The sequence below is a fragment of the Temnothorax longispinosus genome, chromosome 2 (genome assembly GCF_030848805.1).
Source record: "Temnothorax longispinosus isolate EJ_2023e chromosome 2, Tlon_JGU_v1, whole genome shotgun sequence".
Lineage (NCBI taxonomy): Eukaryota > Metazoa > Arthropoda > Insecta > Hymenoptera > Formicidae > Temnothorax > Temnothorax longispinosus.
In genome coordinates this window covers 18,882,757-18,903,331 of record NC_092359.1, presented here as the reverse complement: position 1 = coordinate 18,903,331, position 20,575 = coordinate 18,882,757, and the positions used below count along the sequence as shown (strand labels likewise).

The window sequence follows — 20,575 nt, the reverse complement described above, 5'->3', positions numbered from 1 at the left end:
ACCATTTCCGTTCTTCATTTTTGCACTTTTATTCACATGTGTGTGTGATTATCGTAGGATTGGAGATAACGCCACACGTGGACAATGGTCTTGTATTCTATTTCGGTCCCATGACTTACAATCCGAAGCTTGGAATTCAGGATTTCATGTCTTTGGAACTTCAGCATGGCTTTGCTGTATTGTATGTTGACTATGGTACGGGAACTGTAAGGCTAGATCAGAGACAAATCAAATTAACGGACGGCAAGAGCCACAGAATAGACGTTTACTGGAAGAAAACTGTAAGAATTCTCGTTACATGTGCATCGTTTTGTTTAAATCAAATATGCAATTTATCTTAATCATGCTTGTTTTTTTTCCAGTCGATAGAGATGATAGTCGATAAGTGCGGCATATCCGCTTGCATGAGTCTCACTGCACCGCAAGGCACCAGTGAATTTTTAAATGTTAACAGTCCGATGCAAGTAGGTGGTACATTGACTAATTTAGCGCACTTAGCATCAAGTTTGAAATGGGATCATAAACCAACTGACAAAGGATTTGTTGGCTGTATACGTAATATGACATTCAATGGAAATGTAAGTAATGAAAACGTATCATGGTCATAATAGGCGTAGTTATGGTAAATTGTGGAGAGAGATTAAGTTATATCATTTTATTTGTTTCAGACGTACAATTTAGGTATGCCATCGGTGTCCAGAAATGCGGATCCTGGCTGCGATCATGGCATGGCAAAGGCCATCTCGTTCGGAATTGACACGAATTTTATAGTAGCTATTTTAGTTTGCGTCTTGATATTGTTAATATTGCTCGTGGCGGTAGTTGTGCATAGGAGAAAGACGGATGATCTGTATAAAGATATGGACGATATCAGAGAAAATATTATTAATTACGAGGACGAGGGAGGCGGTGAGACTGATGCGGGTTATGATTTAAACGTCTTGAGAGCCATTTACGACGCACCACCTATTGATTCTAAGATAGCTCCAATTGGCCTACAGGGTAGAGGTATGATAACGACAGATTAAAGTGTTATTTGCGTTATGGATTATTTTAAAATACGAAAATTAAAGAGAAAATTTTCTATACAGGAACCGACGAAGTTCCAGACATTTGTGGCTTCCTAGATGGAAAGAAAGAAAGCTGCGATAAAGATCCCGATACAAATCCATTCGACGATGTAAGGCATTATGCTTACGAGGGAGAAGGGAATTCCGAAGGCGACCTATCGTCATTAGCTTCATGTTAGTATTTTTGAATCTCAGAAAATCTCTTAAACTTATCTACTATATTACTACTATATATTCTTGTATCGTTTTCTTAATTAATTTCATTGTTTTCTTTTTGTTAATAGGCACTGATGATGGAGATCTCAATTTTAATTATCTATCTAATTTTGGACCAAGATTTAGAAAATTGGCAGATATGTATGGAGAAGATCCAAGTGACGAGGAAAGTGACGGAGTCGGTGAACGAGAGAGCGAAAGCTGGTGTTGAGTTTTCCTAAATGACAACATAGATATAAAATTTTAACGCAGGTAATTTTAACGTAGTTGCTTTGTTTTATAATATACTACAGTATTACAATTTTTACAATATATTACTTATAATTAAATGATCGTTATTTTATTTGCCAGAAAATGCACACAGCTTGCAGATTCGCTCCCGATTGTGATTCATGTAACCATAATTAGGAGCATACACGCCGCAGAGTTTACACTGTGCAGGTTCGTGCGTTTCCACAGCCCCAGCTTCCAATTAATTGGAAAGAAACGAGGTTTCATTGTACTTAAATGTGGTCTCATTCACCGATTACTTTAGTTCGACGGTTGAAGAGACAAAGAGCGTGTGATACGCCTACTAACGCAATGTGTAATTAACGCGCGTGGTTTATTAGTGGACGGAACAAACTTTATGATTATCATGAGTGACTATACGGACACTATATAAATTTCGTTTACTCGTGAAAGTGATGCGTATCTTATACTGACCCTTAAAATGAATTTTTATATCGTGTCGATAAAACCTAGCGCATTTATGTTATACTTTTACACTAGAAGTGATATATGTGTATATGTGAGGCGAGAGAAAATAGTGCGTTCACTGTACGAATGTGAACAGTAAAAGTTCTGGATTATCGTGTTCTCGTATGTACTTCGACGAGTTGGACAATCGACATTTCCATGCATCCTTTCCTTTTTTTTCTCTTTTAACTCAATTACTTAAACATAATTACAACTATAATTATAATTATAATACATACTGCATTTTGACGGATTATAATAAGCGACACTCCATTAGTTAGAAGTATCAGGACAGCGGCATAAATGTTGTATTATGTAAACGGCTTAATACTTCGTCGATTATTCTGTTTGGAGACTTATATTTATTATTAGGGAATAATGTACAAAGCGACTTAGAAAAACTGCCGAAATTTTTGTTAAGATTTTCAAAATAAAGATCAAAGAAAACGCACGTGAGAAAAGTTAATGATACACATAAAACCTGTTCCTTCTTTTTTCTTATATTTCGAGTATTTAGTTTTTAGTTCTTGAAAGCTTTTTGGACGAAACATCACACTATGTATAAAAAACACTGATTAACATTTGGTATACGATATCTCTCTCCTCTCTTTACGTTAAAAATATTGCTGTACACAAGTTGGCAAAGTATTAAGCCAAATTTTTTAATTATTCATTCATCGAGTTAGAACGAGAGAAAGAGCTACTGTCTATTTTGTTAATATTTTTTTATAATTGCGTAATAGCGACGAAATGCTATGTGACTGACTTTAGAACTCGCCGTCTAGGAAGACTTGAGTAACTTCGTTAAGCACGAAGACTGCCAGATTCAAGAAAACACTCACCTATATATGCATTATTAGCTTTAAATATTACATTACATTCCAGTAGCAAGGAGAATCGAACAACTTCAATTCATCAAACGTCAATAATACATCACGGTTTTGTAATCAGTAGTCTACAACGAGAATATAATTTTTGTTAATTGCTGATCTGTATTCTTGAATTTGGTAATCGTCAAGTTACAAGGTTTCTAGACTATTTTTTATACATTATATAAAGAAAAGGTATATATATATATATATATATGAATATATAAAGAGATATATATAGAGATAAGAAAATAAATAATGTCAAGCGATATCAATGAGGTAATTGTAAAAGAATATAGAGACAACTCTTCTTATGAGAATAAAAAAAAGTAGCGCCACTCTTCTATTAATTTATATAATATTTTAATAATTATGTATGCGAATGAAAAAAAAGGCGTACATGATGTATGACGCTATGAGCATATGCGTAACGATATCATCTGTATTATCAGGTGGACACGTACAATTGTGTACGTATTGGTATATTCGATCTATGTTCCAAAATGTAAGTATGTATGTGTGTATATATGTATATGCAATTATATATGCATATATAAATATATGGAGGGGTTAAAGTCATAGTGGGGTGTAAGTCAATTTTTTTGACCACTTTTTTTTATTCTTTTTTTAACATATCTGCATGTGTAGACTGCATCTATGAACTTAACTCGATAGGTTAAAAAAAGTGACTTACACCACTATGGCTTTAACCCCTCCATATATAAATACACATATAAAATGTATATAAATATATAAATATGTATATATATGTGCATATATATTATGTATACATGCAATTATAAAATTGTGCATATATACATATATGCATATATATGTATTATACACATACATATACATACCCAGATAGTCAAATCGAAAAAGTGTTTGCAAAGCGTATACTATAAATTTCGTCGGCAAAAATGTCAGCAGAAATAGAACCGAAAATCGATAGAATGGCAGATTAACCGTCGAAAATGACATATTCTATTTAAATGGCTACGAAATGACATTCTGTTCAGTTTCCGCTAACAATCTATTTGCAATATTCTGTTTAAATCTGCTAGCATATTGCTGATATTTTTTGCTTACTGGGTATACATCCATCCTTTATACGTGTATACTTCTCGCGAGAGTCGAAAAAATCGTTCTCATCGCAAGTTTGTCCGTAATGTTACTTCGCTAGTAGGACTTTATCGTTATAAGCAAATAATCCGAGTATTCCAGACTGCGGGTCAATAGACAAACGAAAAGCCGACGCATGAAGATCGAGTGCCATAGCGCGCTTTGGACGTTGATCTTTCTCCTCATTTTGCGAATAATAACTCGTAAGGTCACTGTGTATCACGGCTCGCAAATAGTTTCGCGACGATAGCACATCTTCGTCATGGACATATTTGTTCTTCATGTTCTTCATTGATCAGCCACCGTTTCATAATACTAATGCCGTCATTTTCTCTACATCTTCATGCGGTTGATAAGTATTTATGTATAAATGGATGCTCTTATTTTTAAGGTTCTTATACAATAAAGGTGACATATGTATTACCTGCAGGTGGTTACGTTGAGACGCACAAATGTTCCTCGGTTATTCATGCGCTTTTAAGATTTTTACCATTTTTTATAACTCATCGACGAAAAGATAGATGTGCAATGAAGAAACGTTTGTCGAATATATTTTGATATCGCGAGCACATGTTGTGGTAAAACGAATATTATGATGTCCTCTAGACGTATTTTCTAAGTATAAGTCTAGTTCAAACTCGTGTTGACAAGATTTGTATATATAATTATTATATTCGGTAATTTTTCAATATTTCATTCACTCTGTGCGAAACCGCATAAATAACCGAGAAATATTAAATCGTGTTTTTTATACTTGAGAAATATAAAATTGATCTAGCATATTTTATGCATAAAAGCAATCACAATAAAATGTTATAATTTGATGGTTACAAGATAGATATAAGTACTTGCTTTTTGTCGATTGGATGTTGGAAAGAACTCAACGTACCGCGCAGTCCTAATACATATCGTGAAATCCAACTCGTGTAGGTATGACATACATGTATATGATAAGAAACATAATTTTAGGCGGACGCGTGTGATCTCAAGAGTTGAGGAGCAGATTTCGCGAACGTTCCTCTAGGAATGTCTATAAGCTATTTAGGGGCTTGCCATTGAACAACGATTAAGATGACCGATGGATAAAATATAATAGACCCATAAGGATTTATCTATGTTAAAATTTAACTCTTGCGCACTGCCGTGCTGTTCACTTCCTTTTTACATTGAGGCGATATTTGGCAAGCGTTGTTCAAAGATGTTACTTCAATATAAAGTTTATATGATAAAGATTAGTGTATAATAATTGTAATAGATTTTAATCCGTCATACGGGCGTACAACAACTAAATATTGCTCGAATTTTCTTTAATTATTCCGTTAACGAGATTAGCTCATGTATACAGGAGCATAAGAATTTTATAATTTTCTGCGAAAAAACGTTTTTCTTACTCACCTGTTAAAAGATCCTCGAAGAGACTTTGCCCATGAAATTTGTATAATCGTTACTTCACTTCGTGGCACTGTAAAAAAAAAGTTAACATTATCATTATTCCTCACCAATTTCATATATCTGTAACTGTCATTTCTATTATTCGCAAAGATGAACAATAGGTCATAAAGCATAAAAAGTTCGTAAATGCTGTTGATAAATGTTTACTCGACACTGCCTTTAAAATAAAGCAAGATCATGCATTTTTTGACACGCGATCTTAATGACTAAATTTTAATTGGGTTTTATAATGTATTACTCTACACTCTTTAATAAAAACGTATTGTAAAAAAACTCAAGTAATTAGATACAAGAATATAAATATATATATATATACGACAAATGTAATGCGCGTGCGTGTAACAAGCTTGTACATTATTTAGAAAAATAAGAACTATCGTGAACCATTTAATATGTGATAATCGACGGCAACGCATATGAGCGCACCATTATCCTTTATCTTCGATCCACCTTTAGCTCGAAAACGTTGTGTAATTTTCTTTTTGTAGTAATAAAGTGAAATTCGAATATATATTGTCCTATTTTTCCCCGCTAATATCGTACAAAAGAAAGGTCTTTTTTTAAAGAACTGTGATTTTTTAATATTACGACATATACGATGGCGCTACGATACCGTCACGTGAATTCAATATACTTTGTTAGATATGTATTGTCATGTCATTGATTGATAAAGCAATCGATGAGGCTTCACATCCTGCTATGTCCCTCGTTAGAAAATTAGTCGGAAGCCCTCGAGTGTCATGGTCGCACACGCTAATTTAATTTGGCAACGAATGACGCAAGCGATACAGTTTGCTTCTTTGGACGTAATCCTCACAATGACGACATTTGCGTACCAAAATACTTTTAAATGGAAGAAATGGACGTCATTTCCGTGGAAAAAAAAAGCTGTTACGTCGAAATTTATATTGTCCGTCTTTTTTTCCTATCGTAAAGTAACACGTGCTGAAATTGAAATGTTTTTATTTGTACAAGTGTGTTATATCTCAATAATTGTTGTCACAACGGTTTTTAATGATCTTTAAACATGATTAATTTTACTTTGGTGGATATAATTTCCTCCTTTAATCATGTGATGTGAAAAATTGTATAAATGGCTTGCGCTTTGATTGCATTAAGTTTAACATTTTGAAATGAAACGGGCATTGCTAATCTGATTGATACTGCACTAAGAATAATATCGCAAATGTATGCAAATCAGTTTTGGCGAAATTTTTGTTTCTCCTTTTTCTCTTTTTTCCTCTTTTTTTTAAATCAAAAGCAACTGATGAAGAAGAAATAAACAGTGAAGAAATTTTTTTTTAACACTACAAAGTTTCTAATTAATTTTTCAACGTTTAAAAAACTTTCTGTCAAAAACAAAATGCCACGGTTATGAAAAAAAATTGTATCCTACGCCTCTAACTTATTTTATCTCTGTTTTATCTTTGTTTCATGTTGGATCATTGCTTTCTTAATTGCACGGAACGCCCTTTCTATGTAAGAAAAAGCCATTAAAAAAGCTGGCACATCAAGATTGTATAATTTTACATCTTGACGTCACTAATATAGCAAATAAATATTCAACATTAATTTTGATGCAGTTATGATATGATAGAATCTGCAATTTCATCGACGTTGTTTGTTAAACATATATTAATTGCGGCATACGCGTGTGCAAACAGAAAACAACCGATAGCTGAGGGCTGAGGTCGCAATCATTCAAAATTATAAAGAGAACCGCAATAGTGTAACCGTATCTCTAAATGATCTAATTATTTCTATGCAGCGTATCGCTCATAATCTTTCTTATATATCTCAATTGACGAGTCAACTTCCGTATTAGGATCGCGCGAGAAACGATCTCCGGGATAGCAAAGCGAAACGTTTAACGCCGGCGCAGACTTTTCATTATCCCTCTTGGAATAGTGATCGAATCTATCGAGATGTTGTAATGTGCGCGCGCGTTGCAGCAAGGGGTCCAGTAATGTATATAAACAGCAACCGCATCTTAGAACTCTCGTAAACGGGGTCTCTTGCACACTCGGTATTGCGTGCGTTAACTCTAACGAATAATAGATTCTGTACATCTATCTATAAGAAAGTGTTGCCATGTGAGTCTTCCTTTTTCCTTTTCTTTCTTTCATTTTTTTTTCATTTTTCGTGGAAATAGTGCGATGATTTTTCGGCCCGTTGCAAACAATCAAATCTGCTCGCAATGATCGCGACAAACTGACGCAGTCTGTTCGATACGCGAATAAATACAAGTGCTTCAAACAAGCGCGCAGTTATTGATACAAAAAAAAAGATATCAGAGTCTTCTCACCACGTGTTTTCACTAAAGATTTGTGAATTTATTTATTAACAGTTTTTCGAAAATTCTTTTTCTACAATACAGAGAATTTATAAATTCTTCTTCACAAAAATTTGCATATATAGCTATCATTCGTATTTTTGATTGCATTATTATATGCGTTATATATTTGCGAATTTTCTGCGAGAAATATTTTTTAGTTTGAAGCATATTTTACATACGTATAATACTTTATGCATATTTATTACAACACGTCCACGGTGTCGTCTATATAAATATTCAAAAATATTTTATCATTACGATATAACATAAATATTTATTACTTAACGTAAACAATAAATACTTAAAAATAAATATTAATCATTTACATTATAAATTCAATTCATTACAATATTTCCGAGAGCCGCTATTTATAGCCGATATTTTTACACAGAAGCACAATAATTTCTATTATTTCTAACAATACAATGTATATACGTAACAAATTTTTTTTAAGGTTCTGTAAGATGTCTATGAGCTTATTTGCTATAGCATTTCTTTTCTTAATCCTTATTGCGAATGGTGAAGCTCAGTTAAATTTTTCTACCGGATGGGGCCAAGGTAAAAGGAGCCAAGATATGCGAATTAGATCGAGTGGCACGGATTGTTCGTCGCAAGGTGCATCACTGGAACAATTGTTAAAATTATATTCGTTCATTCAGGTATGAGCTACGAAGATGCGGAGTTAACTCGAAAATTTAAAAAGCCGTGACAAGTGGTTGTTATCATAAAAACACAATTAATCTGCTCGTGCATTTCTTAACTATACTAATTTTAATTGTGAAAGATTTATAATTTCGATATGATATCGCTGACCGTAAATTATTGTGCGACATTCGAAATATAATACCCATTTATTTATTGCAAATATCACGGCAAATATTTATCAGAATAATTGTGAAAGCGATATGCATCGTTATTCACGATTTATTAAGTTTGATTTATCTATTGCCACTTGCAGATCGAAGCACAGAGGATCTTGGATTGTCAAACCTTGAACAAATGAGCCAGGAAAATGTCATTGGTCTTATCAACTGGACTCGTGCCGGAATGTGACGTTAATTGTCAGAATTAAAATAACGATATTTGGATAATGCAACTGAATCGCTACACGTCTTATCATTTACTTTTCCGAACATTCGAATAGATTGACGTACACAAGTCATGTACATCGATATGGATAACTTTCTATTTACTTTATGTATCTACGACGTTCGAGAAATTTCTCTGTTTAACGACACAATATAAACTAATTTTACTTTCATCTGCTTGCTATATGCTTTGTACATAATATGTATTGCCGCGTGAGCTAATATTGAGACAAGTGGCAAGTTGGTATCGAAGCTGGTCTTCTTGCGGCCCTGAGAACGTCTACTGTTGAAGATTATCTATAAATGTTGCATTCCCACAAATGTAATTTTAAAAAATAAACAGGCATCTTTAACTGTTATCTGTAACTGTATTCTGAAAATAAACTGAAATAATAAACTAATATTAAAACTACTATCCTCTGCGGAATCCTCTGTCTTTTACTTTTAGAACATGCAAGAATGGCAACCATGTATCGTTATTAACTTTGTTTAATTACTTTTTAAGAAAAGCCATTTATATTGATTGTTTAATTATGTTTATTAACATAATACCTCAATTACATATATATTCAGTAATATATATATATATCTCATGAGACAATATCAGAATTATCTGTTAATTTATAACGACGCATGTGCTACGTAAATTTTAATTACACATTGGACTGAATAAAGCTTTCTTTTGAATTTATTCAATTGGAAACCGGTTGTGGATTTATCAATATTACATACGTTGACACGTGCAATGTATCCCCCCACAAACATATATATTAAAACTCACTATATATATTTTGTAATGTTATAACTCTGTAGACCGTCAAAGGATACAGACTGTGGTCGAATCATCTCGCTGTTACGAGATCATCAAAAGTTCAACAGCGAAGTAAGTAGCTTATTCTTTTGCATCGTTTGGCACTTCGTTTTTATCACGCATAATATTTTAATCGGGATTTAACGAAGATTGTTTCTGTGGTAATTTCATATTAATTATATTTTTATAATATTAACGGTTGCAAGATGAAAACTTTGTGTACAAACTGATATCCAGTTTTAAATTTATTATTTACAAAGTTATTATTTTATTGGAAAGATAAAGTATTGTTTCCAGCAGGCAATGTAATAAAACACTACTTCTTGAATTTTTCTTCATTTACAGATGAACTAAATTTTCTACAATGCAGGAAACTATTTATCTCTTAATTGCATTTCTATCTTTTTGTCACGGTCAATTTAACGCGAAAGATTATCGATCGAGCTATGGACAGGAACTCTATAACGTTAAGAATGGTAAGAAATTAAAATACTTCTATTAATTTATAAAAAAGTAGAGATAAATCAGAAAAGATCTGTAAAAATACAATTAGTTTAATTAACGTATACTAGTGAAAGCAACGAAAAAATGGGCATAATCATTTATTATATTACATATTCTAATTTTCATTTTAGAAACGTATAGTCAGGGCAATGGCTTGTTACCGACAAATACAATTCTCCAACAACCACAATATCTTCCTCGATATCGTACGCCATTTAAATGTAGAAGATCAGGTGTCTATGCCGACGTAAACGATTGCAGAAAGTATTATGAATGCATAAGAACTGGAAGCATATTTCGGCCTAAATTTGTTCAGTTAGTTCACAAATGCACAATTCGCAAAGCTTTCTCATATATACATGGAATCTGCACACATCCCCTGAGAAGTGGAAGAGGAGTGTGCATTTATCGATGGTTAAAAAAGCATGGTTCAGGTAATTAATTTATCATTAATTTAGTAAATAAAATAAACACGTTACAGACATAAAAATATTCTTCCCAAAAATATTAAACTTTAAATATTCGAAAGAATTTGAAGGACACCAGCCTCAAAATGGAGCTTAACATAACACGTAAGAAGGATCAGATTAACCAGTCATATCGCTGAATGTTACTTTGGAATTAATAAATCAAAAAAGATATGATAAATTAAAAAAAAGATGAATTATAAACCCTTTCTATTAAAAATAATCTATTTTAATATTCATAAACGATTAATTTCACTTTCCTCGGTATATTTAACGTTGTGTGATCTGATGATATATACTATATCACAAAACACAATTTAGGTCTTGTTTCTTCACATATATCACTAATATTTTTACTCTATTCTTATTTTGATTTTGTAGTAATGTCATGTCAATACAACATTGATGTTCATATAAAGAACAAGCTAATTCATAGTCATTTTGAACTTAGTAAGTTTGATTTTCTAGTATACCATTAAAAAATCGGAGTAATAGAGCTATATAAATATGAAAAATTAATTATTTAATCAAATATTCAACGCGCCCGCGCCCGCACTATGTATTATACAATAGAAATGATTAACAATTATAAAATAATAAAAATATACAGTAAATTAAGATTAATTTAAAAAATAAAATACAAAATAATTTAAAAAATCATAAAAGAAAAAATTTTCTTATTCCATAAAATTTCAAAAAATCTTTTAATGGAAATTAAAACATTCAATATTCTCCTTTATAAAGGGAGCAAAGAAAGTAAAGAAAACAGCGGATCTGGAAGCAAAGAAGGTAGCAACAGCAAAGAGGGCAGCTGGGAGGTTGTAACGACCACAGTTGTTCCAACCGAGGGCGACTCCGGAAGCAAGGAAAACAGCAAAAGTAAAGAAAGTCAAGAATCTGGAAGCAAAGAAGGTAGCAACAGCGGAGAGGGGAGCGGAGAGGTTGTAACAACCCCAGTTGTTCCAACCGAGGGAGACTCTGGAAGCAAGGAAGACAGCAAGAGCAAGGAGAGTCAAGAATCTGGAAGCAAAGAAGGTAGCGACAGCGGAGAGGGCAGCGGGGAGGGTGTAACAACCCCACTTCCAACCGAGGGCGACTCCGGAAGCAAAGAAGACAGCAAGAGCAAAGAGAGTCAAGAATCTGGAAGCAAAGAAGGTAGCAACAGTGGAGAAGGCAGTGGGGAGGTTGTAACGACCCCAGTTGTTCCAACCGAGGGCGACTCCGGAAGCAAGGAAGACAGCAAGAGCAAGGAGAGTCAAGAATCTGGAAGCAAAGAAGGTAGCGACAGCGGAGAGGGCAGCGGGGAGGTTGTAACGACCCCAGTTGTTCCAACCGAGGGCGACTCCGGAAGCAAGGAAGACAGCAAGAGCAAAGAGAGTCAAGAATCTGGAAGCAAAGAAGGTAGCGACAGCGGAGAGGGCAGCGGGGAGGTTGTAACGACCCCAGTTGTTCCAACCGAGGGCGACTCCGGAAGCAAGGAAGACAGCAAAAGCAAGGAGAGTCAAGAATCTGGAAGCAAAGAAGGTAGCGACAGCGGAGAGGGTAGCGGTGAGGTTGTAACGACCCCAGTTGTGCCAACCGAGGGTGACTCCGGAAGCAAGGAAGACAGCAAGAGCAAGGAGAGTCAAGAATCTGGAAGCAAAGAAGGTAGCGACAGTGGAGAAGGCAGCGGAGAGGTCGTAACGACCCCAGTTGTTCCAACCGAGGGCGACTCCGGAAGCAAGGAAGACAGCAAGAGCAAGGAGAGTCAAGAATCTGGAAGCAAAGAAGGTAGCGACAGCGGAGAAGGCAGCGAGGAGGTTGTAACGACCCCACTTCCAACCGAGGGCGACTCCGGAAGCAAGGAAAACAGCAAGAGCAAAGAGAGTCAAGAATCTGGAAGCAAAGAAGGTAGCGACAGCGGAGAGGGCAGCGGGGAGGTTGTAACGACCCCAGTTGTTCCAACCGAGGGCGACTCCGGAAGCAAGGAAGACAGCAAGAGCAAAGAGAGTCAAGAATCTGGAAGCAAAGAAGGTAGCGACAGTGGAGAAGGCAGCGGGGAGGTCGTAACGACCCCAGTTGTTCCAACCGAGGGCGACTCCGGAAGCAAGGAAGACAGCAAGAGCAAAGAGAGTCAAGAATCTGGAAGCAAAGAAGGTAGCGACAGCGGAGAAGGCAGCGGGGAGGTTGTAACGACCCCACTTCCAACCGAGGGCGACTCCGGAAGCAAGGAAGACAGCAAGAGCAAAGAGAGTCAAGAATCTGGAAGCAAAGAAGGTAGCGACAGCGGAGAGGGCAGCGGGGAGGTTGTAACGACCCCAGTTGTTCCAACCGAGGGCGACTCCGGAAGCAAGGAAGACAGCAAGAGCAAAGAGAGTCAAGAATCTGGAAGCAAAGAAGGTAGCGACAGCGGAGAGGGCAGCGGGGAGGTTGTAACGACCCCAGTTCCAACCGAGGGCGACTCCGGAAGCAAGGAAGACAGCAAGAGCAAAGAGAGTCAAGAATCTGGAAGCAAAGAAGGTAGCGACAGCGGAGAGAGCAGCGGGGAGGTCGTAACAACCCCAGTTGTTCCAACCGAGGGCGACTCCGGAAGCAAGGAAGACAGCAAGAGCAAGGAGAGTCAAGAATCTGGAAGCAAAGAAGGTAGCGACAGCGGAGAAGGCAGCGGGGAGGTCGTAACGACCCCAGTTGTTCCAACCGAGGGCGACTCCGGAAGCAAGGAAGACAGCAAGAGCAAAGAGAGTCAAGAATCTGGAAGCAAAGAAGGTAGCGACAGCGGAGAAGGCAGCGGGGAGGTCGTAACGACCCCAGTTGTTCCAACCGAGGGCGACTCCGGAAGCAAGGAAGACAGCAAGAGCAAAGAGAGTCAAGAATCTGGAAGCAAAGAAGGTAGCGACAGCGGAGAAGGCAGCGGGGAGGTCGTAACGACCCCAGTTGTTCCAACCGAGGGCGACTCCGGAAGCAAGGAAGACAGCAAGAGCAAAGAGAGTCAAGAATCTGGAAGCAAAGAAGGTAGCGACAGCGGAGAAGGCAGCGGGGAGGTCGTAACGACCCCAGTTGTTCCAACCGAGGGCGACTCCGGAAGCAAGGAAGACAGCAAGAGCAAAGAGAGTCAAGAATCTGGAAGCAAAGAAGGTAGCGACAGCGGAGAAGGCAGCGGGGAGGTTGTAACGACCCCAGTTGTTCCAACCGAGGGCGACTCCGGAAGCAAGGAAGACAGCAAGAGCAAGAGAGTCAAGAATCTGGAAGCAAAGAAGGTAGCGACAGCGGAGAAGGCAGCGGGGAGGTTGTAACGACCCCAGTTGTTCCAACCGAGGGCGACTCCGGAAGCAAGGAAGACAGCAAGAGCAAAGAGAGTCAAGAATCTGGAAGCAAAGAAGGTAGCGACAGCGGAGAAGGCAGCGGGGAGGTTGTAACGACCCCAGTTGTTCCAACCGAGGGCGACTCCGGAAGCAAGGAAGACAGCAAGAGCAAAGAGAGTCAAGAATCTGGAAGCAAAGAAGGTAGCGACAGCGGAGAAGGCAGCGGGGAGGTCGTAACGACCCCAGTTGTTCCAACCGAGGGCGACTCCGGAAGCAAGGAAGACAGCAAGAGCAAAGAGAGTCAAGAATCTGGAAGCAAAGAAGGTAGCGACAGCGGAGAAGGCAGCGGGGAGGTCGTAACGACCCCAGTTGTTCCAACCGAGGGCGACTCCGGAAGCAAGGAAGACAGCAAGAGCAAAGAGAGTCAAGAATCTGGAAGCAAAGAAGGTAGCGACAGCGGAGAAGGCAGCGGGGAGGTCGTAACGACCCCAGTTGTTCCAACCGAGGGCGACTCCGGAAGCAAGGAAGACAGCAAGAGCAAAGAGAGTCAAGAATCTGGAAGCAAAGAAGGTAGCGACAGCGGAGAAGGCAGCGGGGAGGTCGTAACGACCCCAGTTGTTCCAACCGAGGGCGACTCCGGAAGCAAGGAAGACAGCAAGAGCAAAGAGAGTCAAGAATCTGGAAGCAAAGAAGGTAGCGACAGCGGAGAAGGCAGCGGGGAGGTTGTAACGACCCCAGTTGTTCCAACCGAGGGCGACTCCGGAAGCAAGGAAGACAGCAAGAGCAAAGAGAGTCAAGAATCTGGAAGCAAAGAAGGTAGCGACAGCGGAGAGGGCAGCGGGGAGGTTGTAACGACCCCAGTTGTTCCAACCGAGGGCGACTCCGGAAGCAAGGAAGACAGCAAGAGCAAAGAGAGTCAAGAATCTGGAAGCAAAGAAGGTAGCGACAGCGGAGAAGGCAGCGGGGAGGTTGTAACGACCCCAGTTGTTCCAACCGAGGGCGACTCCGGAAGCAAGGAAGACAGCAAGAGCAAAGAGAGTCAAGAATCTGGAAGCAAAGAAGGTAGCGACAGCGGAGAAGGCAGCGGGGAGGTTGTAACGACCCCAGTTGTTCCAACCGAGGGCGACTCCGGAAGCAAGGAAGACAGCAAGAGCAAAGAGAGTCAAGAATCTGGAAGCAAAGAAGGTAGCGACAGTGGAGAAGGCAGCGGGGAGGTCGTAACGACCCCAGTTGTTCCAACCGAGGGCGACTCCGGAAGCAAGGAAGACAGCAAGAGCAAAGAGAGTCAAGAATCTGGAAGCAAAGAAGGTAGCGACAGTGGAGAAGGCAGCGGGGAGGTCGTAACGACCCCAGTTGTTCCAACCGAGGGCGACTCCGGAAGCAAGGAAGACAGCAAGAGCAAAGAGAGTCAAGAATCTGGAAGCAAAGAAGGTAGCGACAGCGGAGAAGGCAGCGGGGAGGTCGTAACGACCCCAGTTGTTCCAACCGAGGGCGACTCCGGAAGCAAGGAAGACAGCAAGAGCAAAGAGAGTCAAGAATCTGGAAGCAAAGAAGGTAGCGACAGCGGAGAAGGCAGCGGGGAGGTTGTAACGACCCCAGTTGTTCCAACCGAGGGCGACTCCGGAAGCAAGGAAGACAGCAAGAGCAAAGAGAGTCAAGAATCTGGAAGCAAAGAAGGTAGCGACAGTGGAGAAGGCAGCGGGGAGGTCGTAACGACCCCAGTTGTTCCAACCGAGGGCGACTCCGGAAGCAAGGAAGACAGCAAGAGCAAAGAGAGTCAAGAATCTGGAAGCAAAGAAGGTAGCGACAGCGGAGAGGCAGCGGGGAGGTTGTAACGACCCCAGTTGTTCCAACCGAGGGCGACTCCGGAAGCAAGGAAGACAGCAAGAGCAAAGAGAGTCAAGAATCTGGAAGCAAAGAAGGTAGCGACAGCGGAGAAGGCAGCGGGGAGGTCGTAACGACCCCAGTTGTTCCAACCGAGGGCGACTCCGGAAGCAAGGAAGACAGCAAGAGCAAAGAGAGTCAAGAATCTGGAAGCAAAGAAGGTAGCGACAGCGGAGAGGGCAGCGGGGAGGTCGTAACGACCCCAGTTGTTCCAACCGAGGGCGACTCCGGAAGCAAGGAAGACAGCAAGAGCAAAGAGAGTCAAGAATCTGGAAGCAAAGAAGGTAGCGACAGCGGAGAGGGCAGCGGGGAGGTTGTAACGACCCCAGTTGTTCCAACCGAGGGCGACTCCGGAAGCAAGGAAGACAGCAAGAGCAAAGAGAGTCAAGAATCTGGAAGCAAAGAAGGTAGCGACAGCGGAGAAGGCAGCGGGGAGGTCGTAACGACCCCAGTTGTTCCAACCGAGGGCGACTCCGGAAGCAAGGAAGACAGCAAGAGCAAAGAGAGTCAAGAATCTGGAAGCAAAGAAGGTAGCGACAGCGGAGAAGGCAGCGGGGAGGTTGTAACGACCCCAGTTCCAACCGAGGGCGACTCCGGAAGCAAGGAAGACAGCAAGAGCAAAGAGAGTCAAGAATCTGGAAGCAAAGAAGGTAGCGACAGCGGAGAGGCAGCGGGGAGGTTGTAACGACCCCAGTTGTTCCAACCGAGGGCGACTCCGGAAGCAAGGAAGACAGCAAGAGCAAAGAGAGTCAAGAATCTGGAAGCAAAGAAGGTAGCGACAGCGGAGAGGGCAGCGGGGAGGTTGTAACGACCCCACTTGTTCCAACCGAGGGCGACTCCGGAAGCAAGGAAGACAGCAAGAGCAAAGAGAGTCAAGAATCTGGAAGCAAAGAAGGTAGCGACAGCGGAGAAGGCAGCGGGGAGGTCGTAACGACCCCAGTTGTTCCAACCGAGGGCGACTCCGGAAGCAAGGAAGACAGCAAGAGCAAAGAGAGTCAAGAATCTGGAAGCAAAGAAGGTAGCGACAGCGGAGAAGGCAGCGGGGAGGTTGTAACGACCCCAGTTGTTCCAACCGAGGGCGACTCCGGAAGCAAGGAAGACAGCAAGAGCAAAGAGAGTCAAGAATCTGGAAGCAAAGAAGGTAGCGACAGTGGAGAAGGCAGCGGGGAGGTCGTAACGACCCCAGTTGTTCCAACCGAGGGCGACTCCGGAAGCAAGGAAGACAGCAAGAGCAAAGAGAGTCAAGAATCTGGAAGCAAAGAAGGTAGCGATAGCGGAGAGGGCAGCGGGGAGGTTGTAACGACCCCAGTTGTTCCAACCGAGGGCGACTCCGGAAGCAAGGAAGACAGCAAGAGCAAAGAGAGTCAAGAATCTGGAAGCAAAGAAGGTAGCGACAGCGGAGAAGGCAGCGGGGAGGTTGTAACGACCCCACTTCCAACCGAGGGCGACTCCGGAAGCAAGGAAGACAGCAAGAGCAAAGAGAGTCAAGAATCTGGAAGCAAAGAAGGTAGCGACAGCGGAGAAGGCAGCGGGGAGGTTGTAACGACCCCAGTTGTTCCAACCGAGGGCGACTCCGGAAGCAAGGAAGACAGCAAGAGCAAAGAGAGTCAAGAATCTGGAAGCAAAGAAGGTAGCGACAGCGGAGAGGGCAGTGGGGAGGTTGTAACGACCCCAGTTGTTCCAACCGAGGGCGACTCCGGAAGCAAGGAAGACAGCAAGAGCAAAGAGAGTCAAGAATCTGGAAGCAAAGAAGGTAGCGACAGCGGAGAAGGCAGCGGGGAGGTTGTAACGACCCCACTTCCAACCGAGGGCGACTCCGGAAGCAAGGAAGACAGCAAGAGCAAAGAGAGTCAAGAATCTGGAAGCAAAGAAGGTAGCGACAGCGGAGAAGGCAGCGGGGAGGTCGTAACGACCCCAGTTGTTCCAACCGAGGGCGACTCCGGAAGCAAGGAAGACAGCAAGAGCAAAGAGAGTCAAGAATCTGGAAGCAAAGAAGGTAGCGACAGCGGAGAGGCAGCGGGGAGGTTGTAACGACCCCACTTCCAACCGAGGGCGACTCCGGAAGCAAGGAAGACAGCAAGAGCAAAGAGAGTCAAGAATCTGGAAGCAAAGAAGGTAGCGACAGCGAAGAGGGCAGTGGGGAGGTTGTAACGACCCCAGTTGTTCCAACCGAGGGCGACTCCGGAAGCAAGGAAGACAGCAAGAGCAAAGAGAGTCAAGAATCTGGAAGCAAAGAAGGTAGCGACAGCGGAGAGGGCAGTGGGGAGGTTGTAACGACCCCAGTTGTTCCAACCGAGGGCGACTCCGGAAGCAAGGAAGACAGCAAGAGCAAAGAGAGTCAAGAATCTGGAAGCAAAGAAGGTAGCGACAGCGGAGAAGGCAGCGGGGAGGTTGTAACGACCCCACTTCCAACCGAGGGCGACTCCGGAAGCAAGGAAGACAGCAAGAGCAAAGAGAGTCAAGAATCTGGAAGCAAAGAAGGTAGCGACAGCGGAGAAGGCAGCGGGGAGGTCGTAACGACCCCAGTTGTTCCAACCGAGGGCGACTCCGGAAGCAAGGAAGACAGCAAGAGCAAGGAGAGTCAAGAATCTGGAAGCAAAGAAGGTAGCGACAGCGGAGAAGGCAGCGGGGAGGTTGTAACGACCCCAGTTGTTCCAACCGAGGGCGACTCCGGAAGCAAGGAAGACAGCAAGAGCAAAGAGAGTCAAGAATCTGGAAGCAAAGAAGGTAGCGATAGCGGAGAGGGCAGCGGGGAAGTTGTAACGACCCCACTTCCAACCGAGGGTGATTCCGGAAGCAAGGAAGACAGCAAGAGCAAAGAGAGTCAAGAATCTGGAAGCAAAGAAGGTAGCGACAGCGGAGAGAGCAGCGGGGAGGTCGTAACAACCCCAGTTGTTCCAACCGAGGGCGACTCCGGAAGCAAGGAAGACAGCAAGAGCAAGGAGAGTCAAGAATCTGGAAGCAAAGAAGGTAGTGACAGCGGAGAAGGCAGCGGGGAGGTTGTAACGACCCCACTTCCAACCGAGGGCGACTCCGGAAGCAAGGAAGACAGCAAGAGCAAAGAGAGTCAAGAATCTGGAAGCAAAGAAGGTAGCGACAGTGGAGAAGGCAGCGGGGAGGTCGTAACGACCCCAGTTGTTCCAACCGAGGGCGACTCCGGAAGCAAGGAAGACAGCAAGAGCAAGGAGAGTCAAGAATCTGGAAGCAAAGAAGGTAGCGACAGCGGAGAGGGCAGTGGGGAGGTTGTAACGACCCCAGTTGTTCCAACCGAGGGCGACTCCGGAAGCAAGGAAGACAGCAAGAGCAAGGAGAGTCAAGAATCTGGAAGCAAAGAAGGTAGCGACAGCGGAGAGGGCAGCGGGGAGGTTGTAACGACCCCAGTTGTTCCAACGGAAGATTTCCCAGTTTCTACGGAGTTACCTACATCATCTACTACTCCTACCAAAATCGATTGTCCTATTGGAAATTTGACTGCCGATCAAATAGTTTTAGTTTGTCCTACAGGTTTCCGACGTCATCCAAAATACTGCAATGTTTTCTATCAATGTACAACAGTAAACAAGGTGGGCGTTAAAGTTGTCGTATTTACCTGCCCAGATGGCACAATTTTTGATGAGACAAAAAAACAATGTGTGAATGAAAATAGCGTTTACCAAACGCGTCTTCCTGGATATTCCGATTGTATAAACTTCAATTCTTATGCTCAAGCTATATCAAAATCAATTGTAAGTATAATATAGTATTAACATTCTTTATTTATATGTATATGTCATTCTACGTATTCTAATTAATTTGTCGAGAGTTTTAAAGATGATTATACATATTACTTTCCTTTCAATAACATCCGAGCAGAAACATTTTTTTATTTTATAGGCCGCTTTAATTTTATAATGCAGCTGTCAAAATAGTTTTTTATTTGTTTGAAATTCTTGTGAGATACATAATTGTTTTAAAACTATTTAGTTTTTAATTTTTATTTTTGGTTGACAGTAATGTTCTATTTAATACATTCTGAAATTTTAGATATTCTTTTACGATTTATAATTGTAACTGTTTCTATCAAAAATTTAAAATTAAACTTATAAAATTTTTTATAAATGTAGAATCTAATGAAAGATTTGATATTTGATTAAACGCGCGGGGCGAACTGCACATGCATGTGTATCTAATTATGAAAATAATCGAATTTATAATTAAAAATGTGATATATTTTTTGACAAGTAATATACTTTTTACATAGTATAATTTTTTGAAAAATCTTTAATTTGTAATAGTATTACATAATTCTTAAATGTTAAGACTAAATTTACATTTATGGGATATAAATCCTATATAAATTTAATTATTATTTTTTCAGCTGAAAGCTCCCACAAGAAAATTATGTCCAAGAACAGGTCGTTTTCCTTATAATAAGGGTTGTTCCAATGCGTACTATGAATGCCACCGCGATGCACATGGTGCACTTCAAGGATATCTCTTTAAATGTCCAAATGGAGGGACATTTTCAAGTGTTTCAAGACGTTGCGAACGTACTGAATGTAATTCAATATGCAACGTATCTTGCAAACAGAGAAACAACACCAGCATAGATATGAACATACAGCACGCGCCATCTAAAGGCGTGTATGTTACTCATCAAGAAATGTTTTACGTTGGTCTTACATCACCCCCGTCTTATTCCCAAGAAGATAAAGATCATCTCAAAGAGTGATTTGATTTCTGTATGTACTTTTATCAA

The 20,575-nt window shown here is 41.0% G+C and overlaps 1 protein-coding gene and 1 long non-coding RNA gene across 3 annotated transcripts in view; one reads left to right on the top strand and one right to left on the bottom strand.

Annotated features, from left to right (window-relative positions):
• The window catches only part of Shg (E-cadherin shotgun), a 123,369-nt gene extending 117,393 nt beyond the window's left edge, over positions 1-5,976 (top strand). For both annotated transcript variants that reach the window (XM_071771947.1, XM_071771946.1), the window contains 6 exons: positions 58-281; positions 363-578; positions 669-1,008; positions 1,092-1,244; positions 1,355-1,538; positions 1,638-5,976. In XM_071771947.1, coding sequence (XP_071628048.1) covers positions 58-281; positions 363-578; positions 669-1,008; positions 1,092-1,244; positions 1,355-1,497 — 1,076 coding nt within the window. In that variant the 3' untranslated portion in view covers positions 1,498-1,538; positions 1,638-5,976. The remainder of the gene's footprint in view (positions 1-57; positions 282-362; positions 579-668; positions 1,009-1,091; positions 1,245-1,354; positions 1,539-1,637) is intronic.
• Positions 1-20,575, bottom strand: part of LOC139809211 (uncharacterized) — a 169,257-nt gene that overhangs the window by 35,810 nt on the left and 112,872 nt on the right. The gene's annotated exons all lie outside the window — the stretch shown is intronic.